This window comes from Oxyura jamaicensis, chromosome 1 (genome assembly GCF_011077185.1).
Source record: "Oxyura jamaicensis isolate SHBP4307 breed ruddy duck chromosome 1, BPBGC_Ojam_1.0, whole genome shotgun sequence".
Taxonomy (NCBI): Eukaryota; Metazoa; Chordata; class Aves; order Anseriformes; family Anatidae; genus Oxyura; species Oxyura jamaicensis.
This window is the reverse complement of record NC_048893.1, coordinates 193,735,064-193,758,116: the sequence shown is the minus strand read 5'-3', so window position 1 is coordinate 193,758,116 and position 23,053 is coordinate 193,735,064. Positions and strand designations below refer to the sequence as shown.

Here is a 23,053-nt window from a genome sequence, read left to right as displayed (position 1 = left end):
CCCCAATGTTCCTTGTCATTTTTTTCCCTTAAGGATTTTTGTGTCTAAGTTTTATTTCACAGCTGTATGGGAATGTGCACTGAACAGCTGAGGTCACAGCCTGTCCCGTGTACTTATAGCATGAAAATTTTGTGCTGGAGCACTCAAACCATGTACCAACTCTCTCCCCTCTGTCAGCTGAGCCATCAACTCCTCTCCACCTGGGACACGTGTAAATCTGCCACCTCTTTCCTGTGTCTGCTGCAGTACAAAACCAGCTCTAACTTTATATAAAGAAGTAGTTTTTAGATATTCAGAAAAAAAAAGAAAAACTTCAGTGTGGAGAGGATAGGCAGGGTGTCCAGCTTTACTCACAATTAAGATGTCTCAGACTTTTTTCTCTTGAGGAACTTCCTGAACATGTGAAACCGAGCCAATAACTTTAGGATAATGCATGAAGCTAGGAGATAGCATGTTCAAAACAATCCCAGCCTGGAAGGCCAGCTTATCTGCATCTTGGGTCTTGACTTTGTCAAGGTGGATATCTGCACAATGCCACTGCCTTAGGCCTCCTCCCTCTGATGGTGACGGGTGGCTCCTTACAGGGCTGACAGCAAGGCTCTGGGGCTCCATCCCGGAGGACATTGGGGAAGAAAAAGTTTTTAAGGGTTCAGAGGTAGACTGGACAATTAGATGAAATATAAATCCCTCAGTGGTTAATAATAGACTGTTCAGTGTCACCACTCCTATAGTATCAGGTTGTCCCCCATATGGTCCCTCAGATACCAATACTCAAATTAGATTGAATAGATTGTACTCATCCTGTCTTAAGGCTTCTAAAATTTAAATAACTTGTCCTAGTTAATTGTCTAGTCTTCCTCACTAGTCCATGAGGAGTGAGCCACATTTAGCCAGCTGTTCCGAGGGTATGCTCCACGAGCCGCTCCCATGCAACACAACTGTGGGCTACCACTTGCCTCTCCTTAATTCCCAGCCAAAACAAAAGTCACTGGTTTCCAGCTGGATCAGGCTTCTGATCTGGCTCACTGCATAGCTACACAAATGTTAATACTCACTGGTGGGCACGGTTGGGAACAGTGGGAAAAAGATGGAAAAAAAGGTGGGACCACAGCTTTTGGCAGCTGCTTGTGCTTGTGTCATATCAGCAGATCATTAAATATCAGCTTAACTTAGGTGAGATGAGCTGCCTACTGGAGGCACCCATCTGCTGAAAGGTTGGGGAGGGGGGGTTAAGGTGTCGTGGAGCAGCAAAACTAGATGAAATTCAACATGCCCTATAGATCATGGGCAGACCACTATTTATGCCCGAATGCTCCAAAGTTATTGTCATTTTTTACGTTCAGTCCTCTCCAAGGCTCTTTTTAGCACTTTCCTTTTCGTTTGCAATTTAGGAACTGCAGATGAGACCTCAATAGAAAGGACTGGTGCTGCTAATGCTTTTGCCCTGATGTTTAGCATTGTAGATGAAAATTTCAGCTGGTACCTCGATGAGAATATAAAGACCTTCTGCTTAGAACCAGCAACAGTTGACAAAGAAGATGAAGGTTTCCAGACCAGCAACCGAATGCATGGTGAGCAGGACTCTTGAGCAAATGGTGACCTATAGCAATGATCAGGCTCTTTTCTTTTCACTGGGACTTTCTGTCTCTTGTGGTATCTCTTCTTTATCTGTGACACCATGGAATGATTCAGGATGTTGAAGTACTGTGCTGGTAAAAGCCTCTCCCTAAACACAATACAGCATACTGGTTTGCAGCGAGGAGATTCAGCTTTCACATCCAGCTCTGTCACTTGTTTAGCATTTTATCTTAGGCAACAGACATAAGCCTTTTGGTGACTGCTTGACCACCTGTGAAAAGAGGAAAGGAGGCTGCAGAGCACTTTGAGATTTGTGTATTTGAAGGGTCCAGCATTTCAGGCTCTCTAAAGGTGTCAGGACTGGTGGACTGGCTGGTACTGCTACTCTTGCCCTTCAGAGATCAGTGGGGTAATAGTACTTTGGGATCTGGTGTAAGAAGTTAAATCCAGATATTTCTCAGTATTTTGGTTGTTCCTTAGAGCCTAGGAACTAAATTATTTTGCAAAATATGAATCTTGTTCTCCTAAAGTTCTCCTAACCTTGTCAGGTATGGAAGTTGAGGGAGAGAGAGCTGACTAAGACTGATTTGGCTGATATCATAATTTTAAAATCTTAATTGCTTGAGCCAGCTATATAATAGCTATTCATGACTCAGAATTAGAGGGAATAGATTCCAGACATCCTAAGTACATGCAGAACAAATTAACTTTGTTATCAGGACTTTTTGTGATGACTGGGCCTTTGTAATACCTTCTTATGACTCAGGAAGTTTCTCATAGACTCAGACAGAGAATTTGGGCCATTTGATCATTCTGAGCTGTTAGCTGGCTGTTCAAAAATGTTATTCTCCATCAGGGATCCCATGAGCACCTTATTCAACTAGGGACTCAGTGTTGACAATCATCGATTCTTTTCCAGGAAAGGATCATGCTTAGAAAGGAGGTCAGAGGAACCTGACACTTTTCTTTTCCCCATCATAAAATCTCCTACTTTTGTTTTCAGCTCTTAATGGTTATATTTACGGAAATCTCCCTGGCTTGGAGATGTGTGCTGACACTCCCATGTCCTGGCACTTGATTGGCATGGGAAGTGAGATCGATATCCACGCCGCGTATTTCTACGGCCACACTTTCACCAACAGAGACCAGAGGGCAGATGTCGTTGGTCTGTTCCCAGCAACATTCATCACAGCAGAGATGACTCCTGGGAACCCTGGGAGGTGGTTGATAACTTGCCAGGTTAATGAACATTTGCGAGGTATGGTGCTATAGATCTTCCTGATCCTATGAGATATAGAATTTCCATCCTCCAGTATGCTAGGAAAAGAAAACTGAGAGATGTTTCCAGTGGAAGCATGATTTGTCACTTCTTTTCTGACTAACTGAACACTTGAGAACTATTTCATCAGAAAAACATCATGAGTTTAGTCTCCAGTGAAAATTATGTGTGTTGGGCCAAGTATTCAGCTAGAATGAATAACTTAACTGTGTAAATATGGGCAACTAATGTGAGAAAAGCATGATAGAACCAGTGTTGACACAGCACTTTCTATATAAATTAGAGATTTTGGTGGTCAATGAGAAGATCCTTCATCATCACTTTTTGTTGTAGATAAATATGCACACTTTAAGAAATATTACGCCAGATGAACACTTCATAGCTTTTTTTTTTTACAGAAATCAGACAAAAATTAGCAATGTGCTCAGAAGCTTGGTAAGACACCTTTACATGAAGGAATTTCATGATGATGATGTATTTGTGTGGTGCGAGAACCTGAAAGCCACATATCATAAACTAGGTCTGTGACAGCAGGAACTGTATAATTATAATATCAGACAGCCACAAGTTGTAAAAATTGTTTACTTTTAAGAACTTCTATGTTCACTTCAGTGGGATTATTATTAGGCAGAGAGACTTGATTCTGGCTAGCAACTCCTTCAGTGTGATAATAAACCAACCTCTCTATTTCAATGGAAGTCAGGGGAAGGTGATGCTATGTTGCACATTTCAGGAGGCACTCTGATCCCCAAAATCATTCTGTCATCCTTACCCAGATTAAGGAACAGAGTAAATAACCCACCAAAGAGTGCCTTAGATTTCAGTGGATTCCACCCGTGGGGTAATGTACCAATTGCAAGAGAAGGGTGCTAGTGTCTAGCCCAGTGTAGGCAGAAGTCTCTAAAAATAGAAACTTACCCAAATGACCCTAGCCATTTTTTCCAATCCACATAGCTCTTGCCTAGAGGGTTCTGAATGTTCATTTATACCCACAAGAAGGTTCTGAATGTTCTTTTACACCCACAAGTTTGCTGACTCCGCAGCTGGCCAAGGACTGTCTCCAGACTCTTTCTCCTCCCAGGTGGCATGGAGGCACTGTATGATGTACAGATCTGCCAAGAAAAACTGTCTCAGCCTTCACCAGTCAGTCACAAGAGAAGATATTATATTGCTGCTGAAGAAGTGCTCTGGAATTATGGACCTGACGGTTATGATAAATTCACTGGGCAGGGTTTAAATGCCACTGGCAGGTAAGCTTTCTCATCCTCTCCTGTTGTGCTTAATTTCAAGAGTTTGGGTGAGACTTCCATAGTGATTCACCAGGGTTAGGTCCTGCACTGTTATTAATTTTAATTGAATGGGGCAGGGAGGATTTAAACAACTTTGTTGAGAAATTAGATTTGTAACTGCGATGCTTAGGAGTTGCCTTCTGGAAGTACTTATCTCTCTCCATCGTTAAGTCCACGGAGAAAGTGAGCCCTGATGAGGCATGCAAAGTTCATCAGAATGGAAACCCTTATGTCAAGACTCCTTTGGCAGTTTTCACACTTGAAATTGGTGTATCTCAGAGGTACTATAATGGGAGATTTCCCCCCCTTGTTATAACTGATGGAGACGAATTATGTTAGAGTATCTCCCAGGAAAAGTGAAGAAGATTAAAGACGAATTGTGCACAGGTAATAGCACTGGTCTTGCCCTAAGGTAGTTAGAAATAAGTTGACAGAGCACTTGTCCTAAGTTGAAATTAAACACATGGAAGTCTAATGCACAATGAATACCCATTTGTTAACTAATTTGTAACTGTAATTCAACTCAGTAATGTTTAATCTAGCCTGCTGGAAAAGTGTATGCAAACTAGTAACTTGGAAGGTCATTTCTCCCATGGCTGGGTAATAACTTTATCCTAAAGAAAGGTTTCTGCACAAACCTCTAGTAATTTAACCAGTCTGATTCATTAAATCCACAGTGAATCTGCAATATATTTCACACAAGGGACTGACAGGATAGGAGGGCAATACTGGAAGGTTCGCTATGTGGAGTATACTGATGCAACGTTCAGTAAAAGGAAGATTCAGCCAAAGAACATGAAGCACCTAGGAATACTTGGTATGGTGAATGTTTTCCCATCCTGTCATTCTGTTGGGCTTGAAAGCAGAAGTCCCCTTGGATCCAGAGGGAAATTGGGGGCATTCAGCTGCTAGTCAGTGCTGTCTTGTTTAGATAGAATTACATTTGTTGGTGGTTCTAACACTTTCTCTAACTCCCTTTCTTTAAGGTCCTGTTATAAAAGCTGAAGTGGGAGATACAGTGCTAGTTACTTTTGCCAACAAAGCCAAAAGGAGCTACAGCATTATGGCTCATGGCGTAAGCTTCAGCAAACTGTCAGAAGGTGCTCCCTACTTAGACGGTAAGTTTTGACTGAACTGATGTATTGTGACATCCAGAATATGTGAATCTGCAGATCTTCTCCTGTTGCTCTGCAGCTTTGCCCTTTTTGTGGGTATTAAGGAATGGAAGGGATGATTTGATTTAATTTGTGTCTGCCTTACATATCACAGCCTGAGGGACATTCCCAGTCTGTCTCAGTAAATGTTCTTTCCCTTGGACATGTGCCAGACAGAGTCACTGAAAACAGCTGAGGTCCATCTGTTAATTTTGAGTACAAGTCAAAAGCCCAATCCAATTTACTTTAGTTCTAATCTAATATCACTCATCCCAGATCTACTCTGAACATGCTCCAAAAAATTTTTGCTTAGGATCTGGCGTGATGACCCTGCTGAGTTTTTGGATAGAGCTGTGCCCTGGTCTGGGCTTCTTCACACCGGATCCTCTAACAGAGGTCTGGTATTCCCCTTCCTTCATGGCCAGGACAGTCAGCATACAGGCATCTTTTACCAGATTGACCCAGAATGTGAAGCAGCAACAATTCTTATTAATCCTCATAACTATGTAAATGCTAGAACAGAGCATTTACCAAAGGCTTCCTCTCATTTTCTGCAAAGATGGGATCTTTATCATCTAAGTTTAACCATTAAATGTAAGGTGTTATGTCTAATTGCTAGGCAACTTCTTCAATCAAAGGCAAAAATCAATCTCTTCAGAGTGTAGGAAATCTCATTTACTTTGAACACCTGTTTTAAGAGACAGTAGGTCACCCCTGGAGATGTCTCTGTTTCCTTTGACTACCAAAGGAACCTAGATTAGGGTTAGAACACGTGTCCAAACTTTATAGTGTTTATGTTAGATGAGCAACAGCACCAAGGAGAAAGTTATCCTTCTTGTTGTCGGAATTGTTTTGTTTCCATCGCAACACATCAGAAAGGAACTCCCAGAACATAATCCCTCTTTTGAGCACTGTGCTAAAAGAATTAGGTCAGCATGCAAAACTCATAAAACCATACAATAACATTGACACAAAAGGCTTGAATAAAATTCTGTTGTCTCTAGTTGCTGACCTTGCAACGCAACAAATTTGTTAGCAGGCCAAGCTGTATCCTGAAACATCAGGGTTCACTTCAGCCTTGAATTCACCTGTACACATCCTAATGTCAGATATACTTTTCTGATGGAAAAGCAGATTCTTCTCTTCTCTCTGCTCACAGTCCTGCTCAGTTTTTGTTTAAACCTCTCCGGTAATAATGTCCATCAGTATTGCACCCTTCAATGTGGAACAAAATTGACCCAAATCTTACAATTCAGCAGCAGCATGACCTGCACACCTCTGGGTCTTTGGAAAGGAAACTGACTCGAGATTTATCTCTTCCTAACAATCCTTCTGCCTTCTCTCCCTGTAACCCTAGTGTCTTGGATTTCCATCATACCCATATATAAAAGTATGTAGGTATGGCCTCTACAGGGGCTGTAAGTTTATACAGAGGGACAATGACTTTCCAAAGCCTGTGCTTTGTCTGAGTGTATATTCTTCATATGAAAATACAGTATATAAACATACATAAGGCTTATTAATTTGTTTTTCAGTTGTGCTCTCAGTAATATTCCATATTCCATATTGCAATATTCCATATTACAATTAACACTTGTCCAATCTCTTTTTTTTTCCCTACATCAGTGTTCTTCACCTTATTGAGCACCATTGCAGGATTAATTTAATAGCATCAGATACCACTGCAGACGTACCCTGCTTTGTACTGCAGTTTGTGGCAGATTGTATGTGTTTAAATATTGATATTTTCATTCATGTCTAAGTTCGTTAAGAGGATTCTCCATGAGGCACTCCAGGCTTTTGGCAGCACACAGAGAATCAAATCAGTGCAGACTGCTGCTGACAGACACATCTGACTGTGCTGAGAAAACCCAGTCAATGGGTGCCTCAGCTTTAAATAAAATTTCTAGTTTGATCTTCCTCATACCAAAGAGCAAAAGAGTTATTTAGTAATTTTTTCTTCTGATGGTGCAGGGCTGACCCCTTTTCCCAACTTTCCTTTCCAGTCCCTTTTATGAGTCCTCTCTCTGTGGATACCGACACCCTTTTACAGTGGCTAAATTACATGAGTGATGCTACAGCCACCCCATGCAGGGCAGCAGACAATCACCCCAAATTAGCTTCTAAAGAAAGTGGTAGCAGCCACCTTTTGGAGACTCTGACAGAGGTTCCTGTGCTTTGCTGCAAAATCAAAACGAAGCAATTACCAGGATCAGATTTGTGCTGAATTTCTAAACAGTCACAACTGCAGCTCCACTCGCTGAGGTAATTGCTTCGTGGTGCTTAATGAAAAGTCAGTCTGCATTCGTACCTCAGATGAATCTCATGATAGGGCAGGAAAGCTACAGACATTAGAGGAAGCCATTTAAGAGCAAGGATGAGCTCTGCACATCTGGTCTGACAGAACCCAGATCCTCCAGATAGCATCGGGCGGTGTCTGTGTGATGTAGCTGAACTTGTTCTGCGAGGAATGGCTCAGTGTGTCCCCAGGGCACTGGGCTCTGGCGAGATGTCCCCATGGCAGAAGTCACCAGCCCGCAGGACGGATCTTGAGCTGTGGTTGCAAGGGAGAGGCCACCTGCAGAAAGCAGTGGCTACGTCTGACCCCCAGCCAATGCTCGTATTCTGGAGGACATAACCTTCCTGTGACCTGGGTGCTTCTCAATTTTCTCTCTGCAGGATATATGAAGCCAGGAGCCCACGTTAAGGCAGGTGAAACCTTCACGTACAAATGGAGAGTGCCTGAAAACGGAGGTCCAAGTGAGAACGACCCACCATGCCTCACCTATCTCTACTACTCGGCCACTGATGCCGTCAAGGACACCAACTCCGGCCTGGTGGGGCCTTTGCTGGTCTGTCGGAAGAACGTCCTGAATGAGGATGGGACACAGGTGCTCAGCGTGGAGATGGGCCTCCCCGAAACAGCAGGGTGGTGGGCTGGGGAGAGGTGGCCTTATGGGCCGATTTGCCCAGTTCCCAGCTCAGACTGAAGAGATTAAACAAATATCATTCCTTGGATTAAAAGCTGACCTGTGGGGGTGTTTAAGAAGGTGAAATTTGCATTTGCCAGTATTCAGGCTTGTCCTGAACGAATCCTGAAAGGTTTTTCATCTTTTCCATGCACTCATTACCAATGAATGCATCTTTCCATGCTAAGTTAGTGCTACTTTCTTTATTCTTCTGGCTGATGCAAAAGCACCAGCCCCAATCCTCTATATAGTAAGAAAGCTGCTGCAGCTTTCTGGTGAAAGATTTTTTTGTTACAATATATATATATATATATATATCACTTGGTTACTTCTGCACAGACTGATTTTAATGTCTTGGCTTTCTCCTTGGCTACAGAAAGGAATAGACAGAGAATTTTACCTTCTGTTCTCAATCTTTGATGAGAATGACAGCTGGTATCTGAACAAGAATATCGAAGCATTTACTGGAGACCCTTCAAAAGTAGATGAAAATGATGAAGATTTCAAGGAATCCAATAAAATGCATGGTACGAAATACCTGGTATCTGTTAATGATACCTTTTCTTCATTCATCATTGGCAGATTTTATCATCATTCACAGCTGACTGCAATGCCCTGGAGGGTGAGGTGGAAGCTGTCAGTCAGTGTATGGCCAGCTCCCCATGTCCTCTGAACGTATGTTGTGTCCTTTGTCACATTAACAATGATTGCATCCACCTACAAACTACACCTGGAGAAAAGGAACAGAGTGTAGGGTTTAGATACAACACCTAGATATATAAAAAGGCATAGTGCCAGAGTCAACCAACTGCAGAAAAAAATGGTGTTCACTGGTGATTTAAAATGAGCTGCCTGCCTTGGCACTGACTCTGATAATGAAGGTTCATCCTCTCTGTTCTGACAGCTCTGCTTGGGCAGTGACCTCTGGCAGAGCGACAAAGACCAGGGGAAAGGCCAGTAAATGTCACTTCTATATATAAATATCTGACATCAGCACAGACATCCTCAAATATATTCCTGATGTGACAGACTTGATCAAATCACATAATCTCATCATGCTTTGATTTTCCTGGGAGCACTGAGAATATATGTTGATAGTGAACAGTAAACTACCAAGCAAAAAGTGTGTGAAGACATTGTAGGTACAATGTCTCAACCATCAGGCACCTTGCAGTGATTATTCCTCTTTTAATCCATTTCTTATAAACTCACCTCCAGGTTTTCTGGGTCCTATTTTATTTTTCTGTTACAAGGTGGTATTTCATACTGAAGTTTTATACTACCTATATCTCTGATGCAGAATGCCTCTTTAATTAATGTTATGACTTGCTCGGTTATGAGCCCCTTGCTGCAAAGGTGGCAGGAGGCTCTGTGCTGAGGTACAACCCATGGGCCACTGACTGGGCTCTTTTCTTCTCCTCCAGCTGTCAACGGCTACTTGTTTGGTAACCTGCCAGGCCTGGCCATGTGCAAGGACGACAAGGTCTCCTGGCATCTCATCGGGCTGGGCAGTCACTATGACATGCATGGGGTTCAGTTTCAAGGAAATACCATTGACCTGAGAGGGACGACGAGGGATGGCCTGGCCTTGTTTCCTCACTTATCAGGAACAGCACTGATGCAGCCAGACCGTGTGGGTACGTTCCTGAGCTTATCTTGGTGTTGTGGCACTTGCAGAAATCAGGCAGCCTAAATAACAGCCAGTGAGATGCTCTGCCCTACTCAGGGAGTGCGAGGGAGCTTGAAAATGGGGACACACACACAGGGGATGGAGCCAGGCCAGGCTCCAACCAGTGCCAGGACAGGAGGCAATGGGCACAAACAGGAATACAAGAGGTTTCTTCTGACCATCAGAAAGCACTTTATTGCTGTGTAGATGATGGAGCCCTGGCACGGGTTGCCTGAAGATGTTACGGAGTCTCCTCCTTGAAGATCTCCAAAACCTTCTGGACATGGTGCTGGGCAGCCTGCTCTTGGTGTCCCTATTTGAGCAGGGGTTGGACCAGATGGACCCAGGGGTCCCTTCCAACCTCAACCATTCTCTGAGTCTGTCTGGACTGTGGGGACTTGACATAGCCGAAAATTCAGGCTGGGCTAATTTTCTGGCAAGGTGCTGTAAACCAAATATAAATAAGCAGAGGCTTTGAAGACTTTGAGACAGGCAGAGCAGCAGGCAGACAGATAGCTAATGGGATGCTCACAGAATTTCCATAACTCTCAAAAAAGCTTTTTTATCAAAGATAAAATTCACTGCTTTGCAGATAGTCAGTGTCATGCAAGGTGTTTTAGAACTTCAGTAATACCTGGTCTTTAAGAGGTTCTTCAGAAGTATATACATAAAGGATACTTTTTATTTTCATGTCTAATCCAGTGATTCGTTCTTCAAAACTGTGGGGGTGATTTATTCATTGGAGATACTTCAGAGAAGCTTTAAGCCAGAGTGCAATGTTACTTTTCTTCCCGTTGATGCAAGTTTTTAAATCAAAGGAATAATGAGAGTTGCGCAAGGCTCTGCCAAAAGCCACCCTTGGCTGGAGCACCCAATAGAAATATCCGTTTGCCTTGTGTGCACACACCAAGCCATGATTGGACCTCCAGCACTGCTGTCTACAAGGCAGCAGATTCTTTTCTTGTGTCTGTCCCATACATTTGCACTGTCTGTCATGAAACTGCACTGCAGGAATTACACCGAACAACTGAACTAGGCGTGCATTGTTTTTTGCCAGCTAACCCTCTGCTGACCACAAGGGAAAATGAATGAATGATCAGATCTTTACAATCATCAGCACCTGTGGTTTTTTTGTTTGTTTGTTTGTTTGTTTTTAACTGCAAGTTATCATCACTTTTGCCCTAGAAACACAAGGAATGGACTGAGATCTAGCCAGGACAAAGTTATGTTTCCAATTTTGTTCCATCATTGACTCAATAAGTTGGACACGTATAATTCAGTGGATTTCTCAGCTTTTGCATACACAAAACGGCTGTGTAAATGCTTTCCTCCTTCACAAGAGTGCTAGCAGGTGGAGCTACACAGGACCATGCTGTGGTCAACTTCTGCTCCAGTAAATGGGAGGGGGAGAACAAATGTTAAAATCTGCACACTGTCCTGCCAAAAGATGTCCCCAATTTTACTGCAGCCTTAGACCATCAGAGCCACAGAAAGCTCAGCCTGTGGTGGTTTGGCCTCCAATCTCACCACTTCATTTGAAGCTTTCCATGGTCAAAAGCACAGAGCTGCTCTGAATAGGCACTGGGTCAGTGCTCTGAGCAGGCATAAGCCAATACCATCAGAAACCGTATGCCAACTAAAGCCATCTCAAGCCTTTTGGGAAAGTGTCCCTTAGCACTAAAGTAGCTTTCAGCAGCCTCTGCCAAGGTTTGCCCCTTGCTCTCAGCCCATGCCGTGGCCACGCTACCCCTGCTTCTCCTGGTGCTCTCCATGGGCATGGCTGTGCCTGGACACCCATACTCTGATGTCTCAGGGACAAGGAGCACGTGACACCTAAAGGAGATGACTGCTGTGTATCCATCTTGCCAGCTAATTTCCCTTTCAGTCCCCTTAGTTTTTTTCAAAGACAATGGGTGAAATAAACACCCCCTTGATTGGCTTTCCATAGAGCATCACAGATCAGGGGCCTTTTTTTTTGGAGGACAGATCAGGGATGTACAAGGCACAGGACTCAATTTTCCAGCCTGCTTGTTTATTTTCCAGAATTACTTACATCTCAAGAGATTTTCTTTCCAGGCACATTCAAAGTAGTTTGCAGGACTTTTGATCACTTTGTTGGGGGGATGAAACACCTCTACGAGGTCAGCAGCTGCCGCAATGCCACCCGAGCCCAGCAGCAGCACAACACCATGAGGATCTTCTACATCGCTGCGGAGGAGGTGGAGTGGGACTATGCCTCAAATAAGAGCTCAGAACCAAAGATTTACAACGTCAGCAGCAATGAGGAAAGGTATGTGAAGCAAAAAAAAAGGCTGCTTGGTGTGGGGCCTACTTATGGTGAAGGAGTGTAAATGTCTTCTTTCATGAAGCCAGCCTAGTACTTCTTAGGAGGCACTCTTTGAGAGGTTTTATATTTATAACATGATAACCTCTCAGAGCAGACTAGGCAGCATATGCAAATGTTTTTGTCTCTGAGCGTCTCAGCATGCTGTTGAACCAAGGGAGGCTTCCAAGTCCCTAAATCCACGTGTGGTAACGGCCGTGAGTGAGCCACATCTACACTGCTCTGTGCTAAGGAGCAGAAAGTGTGCACAAGACACATGATCTTGTGGTCTCTGAGACCACTGTTTGGTGAAATAAATAAACAAGTAGATAAATACATAAATAAAGGAGAAAGGAACATATTTCAAAACAACAACAACAACAACAATGGAAATTGTGGCTGGGAAGCTGCACCCTGTAAAAAAGCATGGTGGAGTCAGCAGAAAATATACCTGAAAATATAGAGGAGTGCCTACAGAAAATATTAACTGTCAAAAACATCACTGTCAAAAGGCTGCTGCTGTACGCACAGTATTTCACTACAGTGAGCTGTACTCCTGGGCACTTGTTGCCTGTATTTTGTATGTTGTGAGTCAGCCTTGCAACTCAGCTGCCAGGGGGAGCTTGGAGAAGGGCAGCCAGGAGGCAGCAAGCTCAGAGGAGAGGTTGCGAGTGTCCTCCGCTGGCCCATAATATCCGTGATAAGTCTAATATCCAAGCCAGTGAAAGCAGGCATCGTGGTAACAGGATTTGGGTCTGCAGGGAAAGATAGTGTCTTTTATTGGGGTGGAGGAGGCACTGGGGTGAGAGTCCAAAGCCACACGTAGCTTGAACCTTGTTTCTGGTCTGTCAGCTCTGCTGACGGATTTACGTCCCCAAATGTTTGTGGTGAGTACAATATATCTCTGGCTGTACTTGTCTGAAGACAGCGTGCATTTACTGAGGATTATCATTGTTATTGCTTGCTGTATAACACCTCTTGCAGCACATAGGGCTTCCCCTCAATCAGCATGACGGACCAAGCTGTATATTCTTGTCACACCTATTAAGAATAACACAACATCTACTAGCTTTTAGATATGTAAGGGTTGGTGCTTTTAATTTTTGCCTTTTTATTTTGCAGTTATGGGCACATTTTTCTGAGCCAAGGGGAAGACCTAATTGGTACAAAATACAAGAAGGTGGTTTACAGGGAGTACACAAATGGCAACTTTACGCAGCACAAAGTGCGGACAGAGGAGGAGGAACACCTGGAAATTCTGGGTAAGTAGCTCTCAAAGCTCACAGACTGAACGAAATAAGTGAGAGGGTTGATTTCCAAAATAAAAGAGATTTTACAGCTTTGTTAACAAAGACGAGGTAACGTTGATGCCTATTCTGGGCGATTAGTGATTTTACAACCAGCCTGTATAACTGCTGAGTGTAAAGATGTTTTCCAAATGAGATGATTTATTCCCAAGCATGTAATAAGGAGTTTCTGAAAGAGAACTAACAGGGAGGATGCAAAAATCGAAATTCCAGGATTCACCTTAACTTCAAAGCATGTATTATGGGGGAAGCTTTTGTAGGTAGATTAACTCAATATTAAGGGGCTAGATTAGTACCTGAAATTGGACAAGACAAAATTTTATATATGTCATAAAATAAGCATCAGCTTATCATGTTTTTCATGGGATGAGAAGTAGGCAGCAACTGATCATAAAATAGTCAACACTCCCTAGTACCATACAGAAAAAAAAATAGTTTAATGCTCTGGGAAAAAACAAAACAAAACAAACAAAACAAAACAACAACAACAAAAAGCTACTACCACTTTAGGAAACACAATTTTGAAAGATATGAACAAAAGTTTTCCTGAAAAACAAGCTGTCCAGAGACCTATTTCCAGAGTGATATTATTCTGATTGGCAAAAAGAAAGAAAAAAACATTATGTATATATATGTAATTTTTCATCAGCTGAGATAGCTGATTGGTTTTGATTGCTTCGCTGAAAGGACAGAGCAGCCTAAAGGTTTTGAGAGCCCATGGCTCCTTTCCGAGGCCAAGCCATTGGAAGATTGTTGAAATTCAGAAAAGCAGCATTAATCACCAGCGTCTTCTGCTTTAATTTAGGGCCATTACTCCGTGCCGAGGTTGGTGACTCTGTGCTGATCGTGTTTAAGAACAAAGCCAGCAGGCCTTATTCAGTGAGTGCACACGGTGTAGAAGAAGTGGGTTGTGAAGAACAACCTGAGACACCAATTACCCTCCCAGGTAAGGCTGTTCATATTTTTTTTCTTTGAGCTACAAAGGCCGTGTATAAAAGTATTTTAACGCAGGAACGATGTTCCCTCTTTCAAGCTTATTCATACCTATATGCTCTCCCAGGCATAATACGCTCAACGTTTATTCAGATATGATTCTCTGTGTTGCTGTGCATGTCGGTTCTTGATCAAGTGAGCATGCTGGGGCAAAGAACAAGCCTTTGTTCCTATCAGGGGTAGAAAAGCAGGAATGTAGGTAGTATCACTGGACAACCTCCAAAAATGCAGAAGCAGGCCCATAATCATGGCCAAGCGAAGCCTAAACCAGCGTTTAGCTCCAGACTGTTGCTCTAACAAAGTTTTAAAAATGGGAACGTGGGGAGAGTTGCAGTGGGCAATGTTAACTCTGCCTCTCCCTTACTGTACACCCAACTTGTCGATGGTTGAGGCGCAATGCTGGGCTCGCTGCTGTAATGTCTCCTGTGCCCACACGGGAGCAGGCTTGGCATGAGCTAGGGAAGGTGTCCACGAAGCCAAGGGAAAAGACTCAGCAAGATCTAAGGATGTACCCCCAGGCGTTTGGAAGCAGCAGTCAACAACGAGAACAAATCCCTCAAAACCAGAATAATGCCTGGGCACTTCACTCCCCCCAGCACCTAGAAGCCCTCACTGGCTGCCTCCCCCAGACCATGCTGACTGCTCACCTGGGCCCAGCTCACCAGATCCCATCCAGTCCTACTAAATCCTCAAGCTGTCATTGCTCACATTGATGTCCTACTGCCCTCGTGCTCCCCAGAGTGCTTCCAGCTCCTAACGAGACCATGTAGAGCGTGGTAAAGAGGTGCAGGGAGTAGATCCCTAGCTGCCTAACCAAAAACAGTTCTCAGCTGCCACAGCTTTGTCCCCTCCCCTCCCTTTCTCCCCTCTGCTTAACCAGGAGAAAACATAATTTTTATCTTTTTTATCAGTCCTTTCATGGGATGTGCTTCACCTGCACTTCAAAGATGGAATGTTGATGCCATCTGAAGTATTTTGGGTTTTAAGCAGAGAGGACATCTCTCTCCCTACAGCCTCCAAAATCCCAAAGTGAGGAGTAAGGAACAAGGAAGTTGCACAGGACCATGGCCTGTCTCTCTTTTTACATCAGCCCTTCAAAAATAGGGAAGATGGTACATAGGTTAGATAAAGGTGGATGTCAAATTATTCCCTGGGGTATGTCTCCAGGGCAAGAATGCCTCTGAGACTTACAGGTTTCTTGGTGGTGTTTTCTGTCCTACTTCTGTAGTGTTGTGCCTTAAAAGCCTTTTGATCTCTGTGAGGTCAATAAACCCATGCTGTAATGTACAGAAAGTGCTTGTAAGATTAAATGGTATTGCATCATTTACATGAGACTCGTGCTATATAATATGATATTTGAGAGTCATCGTTTTTTTTTTTTCTTTTTCTTTTTCCTTTCTTCCCTTTTTTTTTTTTTTATAGTTATTGCCATACCGTAACACCCATTATTGCATGAACCACCAAAATTTTGCAGTGGCTCTGTGACACAAAGCTAGCTCAGACAATTCACAGCCATTTAAGCTTGAAAACTCTGCTTTGCTCAATGCCCACAGCCATTGGCAGTTTTTGGATTGTGGCTATACCAAGACCACAGTCAACAGTTCCAGGATTTCCTTTTTTTCCCGTGACTTGTATCATTACCTGTTGTTCTCGGGTTTCGTCACCCGGAATAATTTTGGGCTGTCTGGTTCAGCATTTGTCCAGCACTTGAAAGGACAAGGTGTTGACCACTTCTTGGCCTCCTGCCTTTTTTGCTGGAGTACCAGAAAATAAATAATTATTCAATTAAAAATGGGAAAACACAGCACACAGACAGTTCATCTGAATGTACGTTGTTTGTGTTCAATATAGAGAACCAATTCTCACCCAAGCAGATAATTTCCCCATCAAATTGGTGTTTTTTCTTTTTTAGAATTAGAGATCAGGAAATCTCTGCTCCCCTTTGCCATTGGTTGCAGCACCATCTGCAGATCTCCTTTCACAGGTGATATGTGTCTTCATTTACAACCCTGGAACCTTGCTGATCTCCTGGAATGCAGAAACACATCCACATGCCATCCCTGCGTGCTTGCACAGATAGTTTTGATGCAGATCATTTTTTGATGAGGAGGGTAGCAGGTCTCAGTTACATACTGCTCAAAGCCTCTAATACCCAGCTGTTCTTGGTAAAACTGTTCCTTTTTTTTTTTTTTTTTTTTTTTTTTTTTTTTTTTTTTTTTTTTTTTTCCAGGGGAAATAAACACCTACAGGTGGAATGTTCCAGAGCGATCCGGCCCTGGTAAAACAGATCCAAACTGTATCACTTGGGTTTACTATTCAACAGTAAATTTTGTAAAGGTAAGCAAGAAATGGTCATTCAAGATTAGATAGTTTCAGATAAAGCATGCTATCTTGCGTAATGTCTCTGAAAGGAACATGCTTCTCATTTCTGCAAGGACCATAGGCTTGAGGAAGGCTTTACAGAGCTAGATGTTTTGTCGTCTTTGTTAGCAGTTGCATATGCTTGGGCAATTTGATCTTCTAAAATCTTCAGGGATACACTATGGTAATGTGATTCCCTTCTCAAAGAATAGTTGAAGGGATTTTTGGGTGAAGACAAAACATTGCTTTGGTACATTAACACAGGGACATTAAATCTGGGGAGTAATGTGTCCAAAGAAAGATATGTCTAATCAGATATAGTAATGATTTCTTCTCACCTGATAGGAAAAGGATTTTTATCTTTACTTAATGTGTAGATTATTTCTATTTTTTTTTTTTAAACTGGATGAGCTAGCACATCTGTAATATATTTATTTATTTCATTTCAGGACACATACAGTGGTCTCATTGGGCCTCTTGTAGTTTGCAGAAAAGGAATTTTGGATGAAAATGGTTTGAGGAAAGACATTAATCGTGAATTTACCCTCCTGTTTATGGTGTTTGATGAAAACAAATCCTGGTATTTGAAAGAAAACATTGAAACATACCTTCATAAGAATCCTGATGATTTCAATTCCACTAAGGACTTTGTAGAAGGCAACAGCAAGCATGGTATGTAGGTCTCAGTGGCAGCAGCCAAGAGGAGAGAGGTTTATTTTTCACAGCCCTTTTAGGAAGACATTGACTTGGCTTGCAGTTACCCATCCACATGACATCTTTATAAACTGTAGCAACTGGAAACAAAAAGATTTCATGAGGTCCAGCCAAGATATTTTTCTGACAAGCTAATTCAACCTCACCCTCATGGGGAGAGGCTGCCCTGCCAGAATTCCCTTGATGTTTGGGAGCTGCCTTCCTTGTTGGCTTGCTTTGTAGGACTACAAGGATGACTTTTTAAAATGTAGCTGTAATAACAACCAGCCCAGGAGCCAGAGCGCCCTGAACAAATGGGGACAGAAATGGCCCTGGCAAAGCAAACTTCTGCTTCTCCAGATTCCTACTTGTTTGAGGCAACAACTCTTCCCTCTTTTCCCATGTATCTTCTCAGCCAAAATCCTGATTGTTCAGGAGTCTGATCCCAACAAGTGAAAACCTTACCCAGTGCTTCACAAGACAGCTAAATGGTTGCTGCTGTGCCCTTAGATGATAAGCTGTGTGGGGACTGAAACGAAGATGTGGCTCTCTCCCTGCAGTCACTCCAGAGAGCCCTTGCCTTGACACATGTGCCAGGAACCTGTTCTCCTTGCCTGAAGGTTATCATCACCCATGCTATGGCCAGTTATTAATCAGACCTATTTTGTCATTCTTCCAGCAATCAACGGGAAAATTTATAACAGTCTGCTGGGTCTAACAATGAATGAAGGCGATACGACAAACTGGTATTTGATAGGAATGGGCAATGAAGTAGATATACATACAGTGCACTTCCATGCACAGACCTTCATCTTCAAGGTTGGTAAAATGAATCAAAGTAAAACTTGTACAGTGTGATGGGAAAATCCTCCAAAAAATATCCAAGTTCTAGCCTATTTTTGCAGCTTGGACATACAGTCCCGGGCTGATGATGAGATCAGGGGGAGGTTTGCATGTGAAGGAAATATGAAATGAAGGGGATCCTTGCAAAGCTTTTACCACTCACGTTCTGTTATAGAACCTGAACAAATGTCACTATTAGAGGTCAGGTAGGTTAAGATACATATTTTCCCCTGGCTAATCTCTAGGGAAGAGAGAGGGAGGAAACCAGAGTTACCCCTGCTTACAGAATGGTTTGATGTTGTGACAGTCTGATACTGGTAGGACCACCTGAAAAAATTGTCTTTCAAAGTGCTACCTGTGCTCAACCAGCACCCTAAGTCCCTAGGAGGAGTCTCCTGTTGTTAATTAATTGATTAAATTAAGGCTTTCCACAGGCCTCAGTTTCCCTCCATGGGACACACTAGAAACATATAACAAGAAGCATTTAATCTGCCTCGAGAAGCAAAAAGTCAGACTGGAGTATTTCAGTGCCGGGGGGTATTTGAGTACAGTAAGGCAAGACCCTAACGATGCTGATTTTGCCTTGCCACAGACAGATAAGGACCACAGAGGAGACGTGTATGACCTTTTTCCTGGGACATTCCAAACCGTTGAGCTGGTAGCAGAAAACCCTGGGACGTGGCTCCTGCACTGCCACGTAGCCGACCACATCCACGCTGGCATGGAAACAACCTACACCATCAATAAATCAGGTGAAGTACCAGAAATCCGTCCTGGGGCTCTGAGGGCGTATTGCAGCAGTTTGGATGAAAGGCAGGGAAGTAAGACAGCTAATGCCAGCACTGCACCCTGCCCGCTGGTGGGAAGCACCTAGGAATCACTGCATGCTGCCCTGGGCAGCTAGCATCATCCAGGGATGCACTGAGGGCACAGCAAGCACTGCCTCTGCTCTGCAACCTGAAAACCACTGGTGCTTCACAAGAGCATCCCTTAAAGACAGTGGTGGTCTCCGGACAATCAGTCATCCGCAGGTGGTGCAGAAAGCAACTACAAAGCTCTTTTTTGGCCTGTAGCTTATGGCTGGTTCCTTCCTACAGCCCCTGCTGCTCACAGGGATATCCACGCTCCTTGCTGCACAGGCAGGGACCAGCTGGGCTACGAGGTGCTCCAGAAAATGGGCTTCATCCTGCCCAAGAAAGAGCTGTTCCCTTGACTAAGTAATATTGGCAAATATTTTGAGAGATGCTGGTCCCTTCTACCACCTATGAGTGAAGTCAGAAGCATTTTGTGAGCCTCTGCACATCACAAAATTTCACTAACACCTGAGTCTGGCATCTCCTGCCTGGGGCAGCACAGTCTGCGCATGCCACACACTTCCGCAGGGGCTGCACTGTCCTGGAGTGGCAGGAGGATAAATGTGATGCCAAATGTAGCCCAAATCCTCCTGCCTTGGACAAGGTGTATTTATTTTCTACTATATATTCCTTCTGGCTTGTTCAAATGAACAAGCAAATGCAGAAGTGAAGTAATAGAGCCCTGTAGAGGAGGGGGACTTTGCCCATGGAGCTGCCTAGAGCAATCTATAACTGCTGATGTAATCAGGATTTCAGATTATCAATGTAGGAGGAACTGAAAAAAAAAATAGTGCTAATTTTCCAGTTTTTTTTTTTTTTTTAAAAAAAAAAAAGATTTTGACTTTACATTTTTTCTCTCTCTGCACAGAGCGGGAAGCCCCTTCAGAAGGAGGAGTCACAACTGTAGTTGATGATACCACCACTGCAAAAAACAGGACCACAGCAAAGGGTATGGATTTTTAACATATTATTTTAAACTTTTCAGGTTCATGTGCAGCTTCCTCATGAGCTACTTCTCTTTTGGCAGATTATAACAGCCAAGAGGGCACTCTTTTGGACAAAATCCTGAATCCTGGAGCAGCCAGCCTGATGTTCGCAGCTTTTGTTTTTGTTGGACTTGTTCTGCTGCTCACCATGTTAACCTTCTTCTGCCTCACCACCCGCCAAGGAAGCAGGATTCAGTACCAGGCTCTGCACGACAAAAGCGCGTTTCTAGCAGACTCCCTGTAAGCCCCAATTTTAGCATTGTTCACGGAGCTGCGCTGGATTTCATGACATGCTGCTGCTGCACCTGGAGCAAGACGCACGCTGACAGCCCCATCCCGTAGCCAACACTCACAACAGCGAACGTGAGCTGCTGGGCAGGGATCCAAGAGCCACCCACCACCGTTCCCATGCCGCTGCCTCTCAGCTGAGCTTTGCCCAAGCCCAGACCTCTTGGCCAATGCTCTGGCTATGAGGGGATTTTATCATGGGAGGAAGGAGCGGGCAAGATTGCACCCGTGTGCCCTTTGCAGAAGCACAGGGGTTGCACCAAATACCGTGGGGGCCTGTCTTAGTGTGCCGGCTCCCGAAGGCACATGTGTAAGTCTGGAAGTCCCTGCGGTGTCCCCAGGGGAATCCAGGCTTACACCGGAGTCTGGCTCAATGATTCACTGACATTTAACCAATTCTCTTTATTATTTTTTTTTTCTTTTTTTCCCCCCACCCTGTTAAATGAGGAAACTACACTGGGGACAGATTTTTAAAGGCACCTAGGTACCGACCAATATACTTTAGCACCTGATGGAGCTCAGCAGCTGTTACAGTTTGTGTTAATCCCTTTAAAAATCTAGCCCTGAGCAACCTCCCAGAAAGTTATTAGACTTTGTAATTGCTGCTCCTTGTGGTCCTCCTGATTCTTTAACTCTTCTTTGCACCAAGCTGCACTTCACCCCCTAATTTTAATGAAACCAGCAGGAGGCTGATGTCTGTGGTCTGCAGGGAAGAAGGAAAGAATCCGGCCGTGTTTAGTGATACTTGAATTATCGCTCATGTGTAGATGGTGCTCACTCTTGCCAGCCAGCTGCTCCTGTCAGATACAGCTCTTGCAGAGGAACTCCAGAACTAACACATCTGTGAAGCTGTTTATCCAAGTCAGATTTTGAATGTAAATCCAGGTTGCTGTACCTTTTTATTATATTTTTCCCAGCTCTATATTTTGAAGAATGTTCAAATCTAGGGAGCTTGACTGCCCGTCCCTCTTACAGCAGCTTAGCAGTGTCCTGGATCCATGTCCAGGTAGCTGATACATAGAAGTTTCTTGGGTGCTTATTGGTTATTTCCAGATTGCTCATTTTCTCCAGTTATTTAAGAGCACACACATGAGGCAGAACTGCAGGACTGAGCCCAAACAGGAGTTATACTATAGCAATAAACACTTCCATGCTCATTTACTAAATCTCCTCTTTGAGCTGACAAAAACAGATACCCTAAATCCTGTGATCTTTCCATTTTGTAAACATTGAAATTGAGGTTTTCTGTCCAAAAACACTGCACAGAACATTTCCTCTCTGTATACATACAAATTAAAACCTTTCACTTAAACGTACGTGATTAATAAAGGACATTATTTGGTACTTTCCCTTTTAGAATAGCTAATGTGTCTGACTTCCTAGAAACAGAATTGTAAACATATTCTGACCACAGTAACCAGCGAAAGTGATGACAAAGATAATAAAGATCTGGTTATTTGTACAAACCTTCTGGCACAGATCATTTCACCCAGCACACTTCTCTGCTGGAGGGCAGCTGTGAAACACGAATGAGGCCTCCAGAGGTCCCCAAGGCCTTGGGACATCACTGCAGCTTGCCCAGGTGATGCAGGCAGCCACAGCAAGCAGAAGGCATCACAGAGAGCATAAAGCATGGTGTTTTGCGTTGCCTGCCTGCCTGGAGCAGGCAGCTCAGGTCCAGCTGTGCCCCACATCATGGAGCTGTGGAAAGCACCTGCAACAAAGGACAGAATCTGTGCTGGACTGAAGCACTATCAGGAACGCAGAGCAAAGCAACCAAATGATGAGATGACGAAAGGAACAAGTCACCAGAACTATGTATCCAGGAGCATAGGCCCTCGAGGACTGAAAGTCTGGATTATGTAGTCCAAAATCATTGGAACTGTCCCGGCACCAAGAGCTTGGCAGGTGACAAATGCAGTCCCAGCCATGAAAAACTTCCCAGTGGGAATCTGTGAGGTGAGGAATGAGCAGCCCTGGCACCCACAAGCACAAGCTGGCAGAAACTGCTCTTAAAAGACAGAAGAGTGGCCAAAGGAACAGAACAGACCTTTGCAGAATGAATCCTTTTATTATTATTATTATTATTATTATTATTATTATTATTTTAAAGCGGTTTTACTTCAATTAGGTTTTTGAAAGCCTCCAAGTGTAGATAAGACACCTGCACAAATGTAGCCTGCTTACACCTCCATAAGACATTTGAGAAAGTCCATGGTAAAAAATTCCTTAAAGAAATTAAATCACCCTGGGATAAGAGGACGGAGGCTAAATATCTGGTTAAAAAATGGAATAAGGGGCCACATTTCATGGTGGAAGTCACTCATGGGGTGCTGGAAGGACCCCCACTATTCACTGCTTTCTTTCTGTAAGTGATGTGAAAAAGGGTGACTGAATTTAGTGACAATTGTAAGTGTATCTAGCAAGAAAATGATGCTGAGTGTAAAAAGCTACAAAAGAACCTTGT

General features: G+C 43.5%; 1 protein-coding gene across 1 annotated transcript in view; it reads left to right on the top strand.

The window, feature by feature from the left end:
• HEPHL1 (hephaestin like 1) overlaps positions 1-22,048 on the top strand; it is a 33,514-nt gene extending 11,466 nt beyond the window's left edge. The window contains exons 4-20 of the mRNA XM_035328676.1: positions 1,392-1,571; positions 2,582-2,836; positions 3,939-4,107; positions 4,824-4,963; positions 5,133-5,264; positions 7,980-8,191; positions 8,646-8,796; positions 9,694-9,906; positions 12,015-12,228; positions 13,384-13,523; positions 14,374-14,514; positions 16,792-16,898; positions 17,372-17,594; positions 18,295-18,434; positions 19,051-19,210; positions 20,181-20,261; positions 20,340-22,048. Of these exons, the coding sequence (XP_035184567.1) occupies positions 1,392-1,571; positions 2,582-2,836; positions 3,939-4,107; positions 4,824-4,963; positions 5,133-5,264; positions 7,980-8,191; positions 8,646-8,796; positions 9,694-9,906; positions 12,015-12,228; positions 13,384-13,523; positions 14,374-14,514; positions 16,792-16,898; positions 17,372-17,594; positions 18,295-18,434; positions 19,051-19,210; positions 20,181-20,261; positions 20,340-20,542 (2,861 nt within the window). The 3' untranslated portion in view covers positions 20,543-22,048. The remainder of the gene's footprint in view (positions 1-1,391; positions 1,572-2,581; positions 2,837-3,938; positions 4,108-4,823; positions 4,964-5,132; positions 5,265-7,979; positions 8,192-8,645; positions 8,797-9,693; positions 9,907-12,014; positions 12,229-13,383; positions 13,524-14,373; positions 14,515-16,791; positions 16,899-17,371; positions 17,595-18,294; positions 18,435-19,050; positions 19,211-20,180; positions 20,262-20,339) is intronic.
• The last annotated feature ends 1,005 nt before the right edge of the window (positions 22,049-23,053 follow it).